Source organism: Chrysemys picta, chromosome 1 (assembly GCF_011386835.1).
Source record: "Chrysemys picta bellii isolate R12L10 chromosome 1, ASM1138683v2, whole genome shotgun sequence".
In the NCBI taxonomy this organism is placed as follows: domain Eukaryota; kingdom Metazoa; phylum Chordata; order Testudines; family Emydidae; genus Chrysemys; species Chrysemys picta.
This window is the reverse complement of record NC_088791.1, coordinates 26372512-26385965: the sequence shown is the minus strand read 5'-3', so window position 1 is coordinate 26385965 and position 13454 is coordinate 26372512. Positions and strand designations below refer to the sequence as shown.

The following is a 13454-nucleotide window of genomic DNA, read 5'->3' as shown; positions in this document are numbered from 1 at the left end:
GTCCTATTAATGTCAATAGAACTATTCATGTGCTTAAAGTAAGGCATGTGCTTAAGAATCTTGCTGAATTGGGGCCCCTTTGTCTATTTGGAGTCCTAAGTGCTGACTGATTTTAAAAAGGGGTTTATTCATTTATGCTCCTGTTCGCTATACAGGGTCAACATTGCTCTATGAGAATGGGCTGGATTCTATTCTGACTTGTGCAATACCAATGGAATTTTTAACTAGATTCTAATTGCATATGTTTTTAGGCAATAGAGATGCACAGCTGTAACTAAGGGCAGAATTTGGCCCACTGAGCCAGAAAGAGCACAATTTTGGTTTAAGATACTTAGTTGAGTTTACAGAGCTAGAAATTGAAGGGGGAAGTTTATTTACTTGTAAAATGAGTAAACATGAACATGGACTCTTATGATGCAACATTTACAGTCCCTTTTCAAGGTTGAACCACTCTTCAGATTGACTGGGTATTTATGTTCCTACTGACATCATTTTTTTCCTAGGGTGTCCTCTGAAGTTCAAGAATTCCCCCCCTCCCCATTTTTTTCCTGTTCTTTTTTTCAATATGCCCATATCACAGCAACTTTCTCTCTTACAAAAAGGGTTGGAAGAGGTTCTCTTCAAAGTTCCACTCCAGAAGAGTTTGCTGGAAAGCACTGCAAAATTCTTCCTTCCCAGCAACCGAGTAATCTGCTTTTGCAGCACTCCAGCCCATGCCACCCTAGAAACAAGAGAGCCATATCAGATTTCATGTTTCTTTGTGGCTTCTCTCTTCTCCTTAATGCAGTTTTGCAGGATGATGCACTTCCATACTTTCAAAGGGCAGCTCCATACCTTCAAAGGAAAGATAGAAGAGATTTGGCTTTCTATAAACATAGGGCAATAGAGTGATAATGAAAATCACCTGGGGGAGAGGGGTTCTATCAAACTTAAGAATGATTCATGGTCTGAACAAATTGCAAAATTATCCTTTCTTGTCTGCAGTCCAGAGCTGTACTGCATATTCCAATCTCTCCAGAAACCCAAACTGAATTAGAGGGGGAATTTTGATTTTAGAAAGTGAAAAATGCTACCCAAATTATCTGTGCATATTGCAACAATATATTTTTTCTAGTATTAGGATCTATTAATTGCATTATTTGAATAATCCTTTTAAAATTAAATCATCTCAGAAGAAACTAGAGTACAATATTTTTTCCTGTCACCTGTTGACAGTGGCTCTCACAGATCTAGCCCACATATTCTATGTGATCTCCTATGCACGACATAAAATGGATTTCTATGAAGAATGCTAGACATCATTTTAAAAGACCCTGATCCTATGCCATGAATAGTCCCATTGTGTTTAGTGGGGCTACTCACAGGATTAGGGCCTAAATCAGAAGATTTATACTGGAGTTCAGATGAAACATCTCTTTCTGTTTTAAAAGAAAATAAAACTTCTTTAAACTGAAAACAAGAAATGTGCATTTTATTTAGTTATAATCTAGTATAGTTTAAATAACAACATGTTAAAATGGAATGATCAGAGTCAATTAGAGGAATGACTAATATGCCCTATAGAAACATTTTAATTAACATATCTCCTGTTACTAAAGTGTCTTATGATTTGTTACCCCATGCAGTGCTGTTCATAAGCATATGTATATAGTGTACATTTTTCATTTGTGTAAAGTTATCTTTTTATCTTTATCTGTTTTTCTTCATTCTTGTATGTATAGTCCAGTGAGGTTTAGGTTCTATCAGAAGTACTCAGATATTCAATGGGCCATTGATAATTTCTATCTGGGACCTGGTTGTTTGGACAACTGTAGAGGCCATGGAGACTGCCTGAAAAAACAGTGCATCTGTGATCCCGGGTACTCTGGTCCAAACTGCTACTTAACCCAAACTTTAAAGGTAACTTAAATGCATTTGGTAGTACTGCAAAAGTTTGTTACAGAGAAATTGAATCAGTGGAGCTTTAAAAAAACAGAGATGCGCCCAAACTGGAACGTCGGGTTTGACGTCTCTCAGACTTTGGAGATCCTCAAATCTACATTCAGATCTGAACTGTACAGCTCTGGATCATATATTTAAAAAGATATCATTTCTGTATTGGTATCTAAAGAAATATCACCTGATCACTAACACCAATAATTACACTATATTTTCCTTCTGAAGTAAAAAAAACCATAAAACTGCTATTTAACAATTGCAGTACATTGCAATGTGTAAATGAACAAAACAGTTCTCAAATACAATACTAATAAACCTGATGTAGTTCCTGGACACAACTGCTGTTGCAAATACCAATAAATTTACCAAGACCAAGTGTAGAAAATTCATCTTTATAATAAAGAGGGAGACACAAGTAAACAAGGCACTGAACTCCAGATCATATGAAATTAATTTAAGTAACTTATAAAGTTTCATATAGTTTTAATTTTCCACAGTTGTACTCTACATCCCAGGTTAATAAATTACTGCAACAAAAGGTGGAATGGTATTTGTGTGGCTGAAGAAATTTAGATTTGAGATGATGCTGTGTAACATGCACAGACATACAGCAAAAGAGTACAGTGTAGGCAAAAATATAGTTTTAGGACTTTAGTATATTTCTCCAATTTAAAATACTGTTTATATTTTGAGGAAAAAACTTTAAGAATTCCCAAACTGTATTAAAATTACAGTATTCACCTTGTTCAGGCTTTCTGAACCATATTTATACATGATAATGTATGTACATAATCTACAGAAGAGATATGTTGGTTGAACCAATTTTTTCCAAAGGAAATGCAAACTACACAAGAATTGAATTTAAGTGTTATTTGAATTATTAATATTATAATTAATTATTATTGGTGGTAGTAGTAGTATATTAAGGTACTAGTTACATAAATGTAAATTAGTACCACATCTTTATAGGAAATTATCAATTTCCCTCCTCTCCACTAAGATTAAAGCCATTTACTTTTCATATATTCAATTTAAAGATTTACTTGCAGAGCATTATTGGTATGGACACTTTACGGGCCATTACTTTTGTTATCCTGCCAGAAGAGGTGACTCTTGCAACACACCCAGCTAACATGGTGGGATGTAGAAACAGGAGCAGCTTTAGATCATTTAAGGGTTGCGTGTAAACTAATTCCTTCATCTGTGTCTTCATGTATTTGTTATTTTTTATTGATGATGTGTGACTGGTATTTAATATAGGGGGAAGTCAATGGGAGTTCTGCCATTGACTTCACTGAGGCCAGGATTTCATCCCTGATATTATTTCAGCTTCCTGATTAACTGACTAAAACTTTTATAAATAGGAACATGGAACTTAGAGAGATTCCCAACTGGGCTTTGTACAAATACCTGTGGCACAAACCATTGCATAAACATATATTCACAAGTAGTCCAAGACTTTCACTTTCCACATTCTCTCTTGTGGCCAGCACATCACTTGTACAAGTACTTGTGGGAAAAATATAAAAAGGGTCAAGAATTGCATCAAAATAAATAATCTTTTATTCAAAGTAATGTTTGTGAAGATATATATTTTAGTAGCTGCACAGCACTGGTCAGTATATATCTATTTTTAAATATTTAGGGCTCAGTTTCTCTCTCAGTAGAGCCTCAACCTGGCCTCCTTCAGTGTTGCAGGTGGTAATAATGTCAAGCACAATTGTGCACTGATACAGTCAATGTCATTTTAGATATCTGACTACATGCTTATATGCTCTGCAAGGCTGGGACCATGTGTCACTGTATATTTGTACAGCATCTAGCACAATGGAGCCCTGATCCTAATTGTGTGTCTGGGTATTACCATAAAGCAAATAATTGCAAATAGTAATTGCTCCCATATATCAGGCATTTGAACATCTAAATGACCCTATTTGTGCCCACAAAGCTACTGTGTCTGTAAAAGGCTGGTGACCCTTAACTCACACACAAAAAAGGCAAAAAACATGTTACAGTTTACATGAGTATTTTAAACAAACTTATGTTTGCAGTGTTATTGTAACCATGTTGAAGAGAGACAAGGTGGGTGAGCTAACATCTTTTACTAGACCAACTTCTGTTGGAGAAAGAGACAAGCTTTTGAGTTGCATGAACCTGAAGAAGCGCTCTGTGTAGCTTGAAAACTTGTCTCTCTCACCAACAGAGGATATTACCTCACCCAACTTGTCTCTCTTAAACATACTTAGAAAGTCAGTTCCAGCTGGGTTCATTAGAAAAGCTAAAGAGTATGATGCCTCTTCATGGTTGTTCCTCAGATGTCACATTCCTTCCTGCAGACTTTCCTAAAGGAGCGCTTTGACAATGAAGAAATTAAACCAGATTTATGGATGTCCTTGGAAGGTGGAAACACCTGTACTGAATGTGGGATTCTAGCAGAGGATACAGCTTTGTATTTTGGAGGGGATACCGTGAGGCAAGCTGTCACTCAAGACCTGGACTTGAGGGGTGCCAAGTATGTCATGTTACCTAGTAGAATTTGACATAGCTAATAAGTTGTAATGGAGGGCTTCATTAAATAATAACAGAGCAGGAGATGAGACAGTTCAGTGGATTGATTATAGGTAATGGAGATTTTTTATGCCCGGGCCACCACCAGAGTAGAGTCAGCTCAGGTAGGCAGTGACAAATAGTTCTTATTCTTATGGTCAATAGGGGACTTTTCACTGACTGTATGAAATGAGTTATGTTGTTAATATATTATTTGTGTAACACCCGCAGTACACTTGCTGCTTTGTAGATATATAAGAGAAGGTCCTTAACCTACCGAGTTTACAATCTAAATAGACAATTTACAGACAAAGGTGTGGGAGAGTGGTGAGGAATTGGTGGTCTCCGTATAGTTTTTAGTGGACGGGTAACTACATCACAACCTCACCACCACAATTGGCACTAGTTAGCACATGGGTTGCTAGTCTCAGCAAAAAGGCTCAGAACTAAAGGGAGGGGGGAACAGCACCTGCAGAAGATTTTGGTCTCCAGGAGTGTATCACCAGCACATTTCACAAGCACTAAAAAAGTGGTTTTTTTAAATAGCCAAGCAAAGTCGTTTACCTCAAAAATACAAATTGTGTTTAATAATGCTGGACTACAGGGGAACTGGATGTAATCCCATACATTGTTGTAGCTGGGAGGGGTATGCATTGTGTTGAAGGAAGACAAATATTCAAAAATAACTCTAGAGACTCACTCCTTTGCATCAAGGTGTGGTACATAGCATCTAATTCAAGCCTATTATGAGGCTTCTGTAAAGTGAATATGAAGCATTTAACACTTCAACATGGCCCAGGGAACCTCCTCCTGAGGTCTCTCCTCACCCCAAATCAGGGGAGTATGGGAAAGCATTGGATTTGCCAGATATTTAAAGGAACAATTCTCAGTGGTAATTGGTAACAAAGAGCCCAGTCCTGGCAACATTTACACACATGACTGGCTTTTCCTGGATAGGTAGTCCTACTGAAATATGGGAACATATAAAAAATAATGTGCTTAAAATGCTTGCAGGATTGGATGTTTAAAATGTTGCGCGGGGGGTTGGCTTTAAACAGTTCATATTTCTCAGCAGTTTATTTATTGTGATAACATTTAGTTGTCCGGTGGCAAGACAATATAACCTCTTGTTCACTAGCTAAAAAGGTTTTACCTTATTTGTTTAACATACACAAGCTAGATATATTAGGTGTGCAGCTTGTGTACACATGTATGTCCACAACTTTAGCTCCATTAAAGTAGGAGAAGCTCTGTCAATTTATGGCAGCTAAAATATGGCCCATAAGATATAGGAGACAATGCATATTAGTTTCATCTGCCCACCTCAGTCTATCACTTTAAATAAGGTCTCACTCCTTCTGCTGATTTTTTTTATTTTTGTATATAGCTCTTCACCTCCCTTCCTTGTGTTTTGCTGAAATCACTTCTTATTTTCATTCAGTTCCCTGGTTTCCCTGCTTAATTGTACACACAAATATTTTTGTGCACACGATTGCCTATTTGCACCTACAGATGCATATTGTGCAGGATTTATTCAGACACTTATTTTTGAAAATTTTGCCCTAACTAAACATAACTTTTCTTTAATAAAACATTTTAGTATATTGAGCATTTTCAATCTATTTGTTGGCAGAAAACAAATCTCTTGAACTGTGTTTGGCAACAAATCTTCCATATCGTTAGGATACACGGTATTCTGTGAGTAACGATCAACATTTTTTCCTTCAGATTTCTACAGTACTGGGGAAGAATTGGAAGTGAAAACATGACAACATGCCACAGACCAACATGCAGGAAGGAGGGAGTTCTGTTAGATTATTCAATTGATGGAGGCAAGTCAACATTTTAGTTGCATCTGAACAAACTTTTTGTGTATATTCAAACACCCTCATGTTTGAGAAATGTGCAGAATTAGATCTAACTTAAATATTTTAGGGTTAATTATTCAGAGCCATAATCTACAGTTATTAAACTTATACCTTGTGTGTTTTCCCCTCAAATAAAATTGTCTTCGTTTCAAAAGAAACTAGACCCAATCCTGGTACTTATACTCACATAAATAATCCCATTGATTTTAGATTGACTGATCACATGAGTAGCAATATTATTAGGAGTTAAGGTTTTCCTATCAGAAGATCGTAGATATTATCTTATGACTTTCTATTACCTTCCATTAATCTTTAGACAGTTTCTACCTCATGTTGCTTTACTAATCCTGAATCCTTTCATTATAGGCATATCTTGGATTTTGCTTCATGAGATGGATTATCAGAAATACATCTCGGTCAGACATGACTACATACTTCTCCCAGAACACGCTCTGACCAATACAACTCGCCTGCGCTGGTGGCAGCCTTTTGTGATTAGCAATGGAATTGTGGTTTCCGGCTCTGACCGTGCTCAGTGGGCACTAGATGACATACTAGTTGGAGGTGCTGAGATCAATCCCAGTCAACTAGTAGATACATTTGATGATGGTAAGGGAGGATGTAGCAAGCATTCTATTATCATCTGATTTAAGAAGCCTGTGTCCGCCTTTTTATTGAACTAAGTAATTGTTAACTGAAGGTCTTTCAAATGCACATTTTAATTTATTTTTCAACTGTACGTTGTTTATAAAAAAAAACAATTACAAGGTTGATATTTATTGATTATGTTAGTTTTAAGGATTTTTTTTTATTTCACTATGATTTTTTTAAAATCCAAACATTTATAGGACAGTTCAGTTTATTTCATCTAACTGCCTGAATTTGGAAATTCCCACTATGCCATATATTTTTTAAAATACTAGTATTGAAACCAATTTAAATTATCTGACTAGGGCTGACACTTTAACTAAGCCTCTTGGTTACTTATTTAGCATATATCATTAAAATGTTATACATAATGACTCTGTGGATTCAATACTAAGCCTACATATTTACTGAGACATTCCAGTAATTGTATGTAACTCATGTTAATAGAAGGCACTTCCCATGAAGAAAACTGGAGTTTTTACCCTAATGCAGTCAGGACTGCTGGATTCTGTGGAAACCCCTCATTTCACCTCTACTGGCCAAATAAAAAAAAGGACAACACACACAATATCCTGTCCTCCAGGGAGCTCATTATACAGCCAGGATACATGATGCAATTTAAAGTAAGGAAAACCTTTTCTTTATCCAAAGTAAAACATACAATAAAAATTCACCTAATTTGTCTGTGGAATTTATTACAGTTTCAAGTAGAATATAAAATTCAGTAATCTGTTAAATATTTAATAATAACTTGTTTGTTGGAATGCAGGGAAATACAGTAATAGAAACAATAACATGATTCAGAATGATTGCATAAATGTATGCAGTGTGGTAGCCACGTTGTTTCCAGGGTATTAGAGAGACAATATGAGTGAGGTAATATCTTTTGTTGGACCAACTTTTGTTGGTAAGAGAGACAAGCTGTAGAGCTTACGCAGACCTGAAGAAGACCTCTGTGTAAGCTCAAAAGCTTGTCTCACTTACCAAGAGAAGCTGGTCCAACAAAAAAGATATTATCTCACCCACCTTGTCTCTGCATAAATGGTATTTCAAGCCAGGATGGAATGACTGTCCCTGTACTAGGGGTTGCTAGAGGTGTTGATTGCCTGATTGCTCTCTATTGAAGTGAGTGGCAACTGGGTCTTATGCAGAACAACTACTCTTATTCTCATATCTAAGTGAGATGTTATTATAATAGCAGCTGCTGGGTGGTGGGGACAGGGAGATAAAGACTGGCTGAAACTGAACATTAAGGCAAGATTAGTAAATCCAGTAAGATGGAGATCTGGGGTATGTGCATGCCATTGCCTATCAAAATGAGCATTGAGAAGAAAAAAACAATTCCTACCAAGGAACAGGCAGAAAAGGAGAGACAGAATCAGAGTTGGGCAGAAAAATAACTAATGGGATATATTGAAAATCTGAAGGTGCTAAAAGTAATAGCCCTTTTTGTTACTTGGTCATCTATCATGGAAAAATGGCCCAGATAATCAGCAAAGCACCACTTGATGTTACGCTTGATTTTTAGCTGGACTTTTGAATGAGGTCAACACATTTTATAATCAATACAATGTAGCTATTAAATTATTATTGCTGTTATTTATTTGTATTGCAGTAGTGCTCAAAATCTGCTAGGCATTTTCCAAACAAAAGGGAAGATCCTGACCCAAAGAGCACACAGGCTTAAAAAACAAAGACAGGATGTAACATATGAGCAAAGCGATAGGCTGATAGGCATATATGTCTGCCTAGTTATATTTGCTTCTTGATCTTTTGTTGTTGTTTTTACGTTAAACACCCTGTTTTCCCTTTCTGCCACAAATTAACACCTTCATCTTCTCGCACAGCCATTGCCAGTTTTAGGGCAAGTCTACACTACAGCGCTATATCGGCACAGCTGCACTGATGCAGTTGCACTACTGTAGCACATCTGGTGAAGAATGCACTATGCCAATGAGAGAGCGCGCTCCTGTCGACATTATTACTCCACCTCAGCAAGAAGCGGAGGCTATGTTGGCAGGAGAGCATCTCCCACCGACATAGTGCTGGTGTGGATAGCACGAAACTTCCATTGCTCGGGTTGGGGTGAGGCATTTTCATACCCCTGAGCTACGTAAGTTAGATCAACATAAGTGGTAGTGTAGACCTGATCTTAGATTCAATGTCTGTAATCCATTCCCTCACAGCATTTGACCCACACACACAATCCACCACCTATGAAGTTACCCCAGGAATGAATTTCACCTACTGTTACTATTGTATACAAACGGTGTAGAAACGCCTTGTATATCAGCTTCACAGGTGGTCAGCTTACCCAATCAGCCATCTTTTACTTAGATTTTAGTGGGTGTGATCTGCGTTGATCCAGAGGAAATGGTACGTTCATATTATTAAGTTTGCTTCCCTTGGCTAAATTTTGCTCCTGACTTTCCTATATTTTCTGTGCCCTCCTTACTGCTACAGATTTTATTTCTAAAGTAAGGATTCAGTTCTCCTGTATAGCTGCAGTGAGGGCACAGGTTTTGAAGCTGCTCAAATTCAGATGTTTCTGTTTGTTAGCCATTCAGTAATATGTCTAGTGTATTGAAGTCTCTGAACTTGAGCATCACATAATGTCAAGATGAGTCATCTGTTTATTTCCTCAGACATAGGGCATATTTCTGTTTGCAAAGCCTTTTTAAATGATTTAATCTGATTAACCTGAGTATACCCCAAACTGTGCAGGACAAGATTTTCATAAACAGTTACCTAAAGTTGAGTTCTTAAATCCATATTTAGGCACTTAAATAAGTGACCTGACTTTCTAAAGTTCTGAGCATCCAGCAGTTTACATTGACTTTCATAAGAGCTGCAGGGTGCCCAGAACTTTTAAAATCTAACTATTCATTTAAATGTCTACATGATTTAGGAGCCTAATGTTAGGCACCTGGTGTTGAAAATCCTTGCTCCCAGTTCCAAATGCATTCTAATCTCTAGTACCTAGAATGGCACTTCCCTTTCTATTATTGTACATTAGAATACAAAAGGTGGACACTAGTCTCAGGTTACATGGTATAAAAAGGCCCTGATGTCATTATTCATATTTCCAGTCTTATGCAAAGATCCACAAAGGCAGCAATGTTTGAAGTGGTGCACACTTTGGTTAAAGTGTGTTTTTGTTGTGGTGTGGGGGTTTTTAGATCTAAGTTTGCAGTCTTCTAATTCTGTATCTTTAGAAAGAAAGGACAACTGACAGTTCATTATGTATTAAATTAAATGTCCTTTTGATCTCCCTGATCTAGCAGTAACTGACACATTTTATTTGTGTTTCAGATTGTGGTTGGCTGTGAGGCAACTTCTTGCGGTGACCTGCACTCTGTAATGCTGGAATACACTAAGGATACCAGGTAAGCTCTCTCGATAATTTACCCCAGGACATTGCAAGACCAATGACAGTGTACCTGTTAAATCTAATGAGCATATTGCTGGTACACACACACACACATACACAAATGTCTTCAAAGTATCTCTTGTTTTACTATGTCATAGTCTTTGATACTGGACTATAAATTTTGGGCTAAAGCTATGCTGTACTAGAAGTCATGTGATGCTAATTTGTGGTTTAACTGGTGACATTGTCTCCTGCAATGTAGTATAATAGGATATATGAATTACTTCAAAAAGTGGGGCTGTATTTTGAACTTAGATGCCTTTTGCGTGAAAACAAGACCATGGAGCAAAGCCAGTATAAAAGGGCTCTTCTCTGACCTCTAAAGGAAAGGACTAAAAGAAAAGAATTCCCAGTCATAACCTATAATACCAGGTCACAGGGGCTCCTGGTCTCTGCTTCCCAAACCCTCTTACCTGCACAGATGTATCACAGCATTTCCACCCTGTGGGAGATTACCATGGCTACACAAAGTTTGTAGACTTTCACACTCTATTTGTGATTACATTGCATGGAAATTATTGCTGAAGACCATTTATGTTTTTTTTTTAAAGAAATATTGCCATGACCTCTAGTAGGTTGCTAACTTCCCTTTCATTATTATTTTCAGTTGTTCTAACAACATATTTTCTTTGCTTCCTACAGGACAGATTCATGGCAACTTGTCCAGACGCAATGTCTTCCTTCCTCATCTAATAGCATTGGCTGCTCCCCATTTCAATTCCATGAAGCTACCATCTATAACTCTGTCAACAGCTCCGCATGGAAAAGAATAACTATCCAGCTGCCTGATCATGTCTCCTCCAGGTAGGTTACCAAAAGGTCAGCTCACTTTGGAGATATCAAACTTCATCTGTCTAGCTGGCACTGTTAGTATGGAACAACTGGTGAATTTAAAGTGTCTCTTTTTTGTCTGGACTTGGAAATGATACATAATGGACACCTTTGGGATTGCTTTTCTTTAATAAAAACTGCTACTGCCAAGGATTAAATAGTAATGACATTCAGGCTAAAGATTGCCATTGTGACACAATCATAAGGCCTCATCCTGCAAATACTTATTACATTGAAGCCAATCGGGGTAGTAATGTTAGCAAGCACTATTATTAGTAGTAAGTGTTTTCCAGGTTGGGATTTATAATTGTAGACCAATGTAAATCTTTAGACCAGGGGTTCTCAAACTTCATTGCACCATGACCCGCTTTTGACAACAAACATTACTTCACGACCCCAGGAGGGGGGACCGAAGCCTGAGCCCGCCCGAGCCCCACTACCCCAGGTTGGGGGGCCAAAGCCCCAGCCTCATCGCTCTGAGCAAGGGGGCCAAAGCTGAAGCTCAAGGGCTTCAGCCCCAAGCAGGGGGCCTGCAACTTGAGCCCTGCCGCCCAGGGCCGAAGCCCTCCGGCTTTGGCCTTTGGCAGTGGGGCTCTGGCTTTGGCCCCGGGCCCCAGGAAGTCCAAGCCAGTCCTGGCGACCCCATTCAAAGGGGGTCTGGACCCACAGTTTGAGAACTGCTGCTTTAGACCCAGGGCAGTATTTTCAGAAATAGAAATCTGAAATTAGGCTTCTAAACCCATATCCTGGCAACTGATTTTTGAAAGTGCTGAGCACTCAACAGCTCCAGTTTATCTTCCTAGGAGCTGTTGGGTTCACAAAGCTTTTGAAAAGCACAAAAGTGTCTAAGTGTGCATTTCGGAGCGTAACTTCTATTTTTGAAGATCTTAGCCAGAGGCTCTGTCTATGGCACAAGCTGGGGTGTGATTCCCCTGGTTGTGTACACATATTTGCACTGGGTCTCATCGAGCTAGCGCAAGTATAAATAGCAGTAGAAAGGGTAGCAGCAGCGGAGGCAGAGCAGAGTTCAAACCTCATTGAAACCGGTAGATACGTACTCAGCACAGCTAAGCCATACCTCCGCTGTCGATACCTGTGCTACCGTGCTACTTGATGTGAGCTAGCACAAGCATGTGTACACAAGTAGGGGAATCACAGTCCCATCTCAGAGTGTAGACTAGCCAGAGTCTGCTATCTATTTAATCCTAAAGCTGCTTAACTGAAGGCAATGGGACTACTTACAGAAGTGTGCCCTAGAATGAGTAGTAAATGTTTGCAGGATGAGGCCTATCAATATAAAATTCCACTTCAATGGAATAAAGTGTGCTGGTCTTTAGCGCGGTGTGGCCCTCTGGTGAAAGCTGGGAACTGGGAGCCTGGACTTCTGGGTACTATTCTATGAGCTCTTCCGCTGACTCAGTGTGCGACATTGAGCAAGTCACTTCAGTCTCCTCTGTGCCTCACCCCAAAATGTTCTTACTATGCATTTTTTCTGTTTCAACTTGTGTCCATATGGTTGAATGTTTCTGTACAGAAATGTTGAAGTGCTGTCTGCAACATAATATGATATTGTGTTGTTTGGTATTTGTAGTGCAACTCAGTTCAGGTGGATTCAAAAAGGAGAGGAAACAGAGAAGCAAAGCTGGGCAATAGATCATGTGTACATTGGAGAAGCGTGCCCTAAACTCTGCAGTGGTCATGGATATTGCACTACTGGAGCCATTTGCATTTGTGATGAAAGATACCAAGGTTTTATTTCTTATATTCCTTTATATGTATATTATCTATATGTTTGTATGTATATATGTTAACCTGGCTCAAAATGAAACAAATAAAATAGAGACACAGCCAAACATACTAACTTAGCACTGGAGTGCCTCAGTAACCAGTGACAAGATATAAATTCATAAATAGAAAGACTTTTCACCTTTGAATAAGAGCTATCCCTGCCCTTTTTTACCTCCAGATTGAATTACTGTAATTTATTCTATGTGGAGCTACACTTAAAGGCCACTCAGACCTCACCAAGTGCAGAATGTGGCTGGCTGCTTACTCTGTTACTCCACACAGAGACCATGTTACACCTGTGTTCGTTTCACAGAGTACACAGGCTTCCAGTTTGTATTCAAGTTTTTTATTTTGACCTGTAAGAGCTCAGTCCTGCAAGTACAGCACTTGGGTCCTGAGCCATC

At 38.4% G+C, this 13454-nt stretch overlaps 1 protein-coding gene across 2 annotated transcripts in view; it reads left to right on the top strand.

Moving 5' to 3' along the window:
* RELN (reelin) overlaps positions 1 to 13454 on the top strand; it is a 452511-nt gene that overhangs the window by 421572 nt on the left and 17485 nt on the right. The window contains exons 53-60 of one of the 2 annotated variants that reach the window (XM_008172472.4): positions 1722 to 1899; positions 4275 to 4450; positions 6214 to 6317; positions 6720 to 6962; positions 7449 to 7624; positions 10314 to 10387; positions 11074 to 11235; positions 12854 to 13011. In XM_008172472.4, coding sequence (XP_008170694.3) covers positions 1722 to 1899; positions 4275 to 4450; positions 6214 to 6317; positions 6720 to 6962; positions 7449 to 7624; positions 10314 to 10387; positions 11074 to 11235; positions 12854 to 13011 — 1271 coding nt within the window. The remainder of the gene's footprint in view (positions 1 to 1721; positions 1900 to 4274; positions 4451 to 6213; positions 6318 to 6719; positions 6963 to 7448; positions 7625 to 10313; positions 10388 to 11073; positions 11236 to 12853; positions 13012 to 13454) is intronic. The other variant, XM_065557727.1, reaches the window with a different exon arrangement.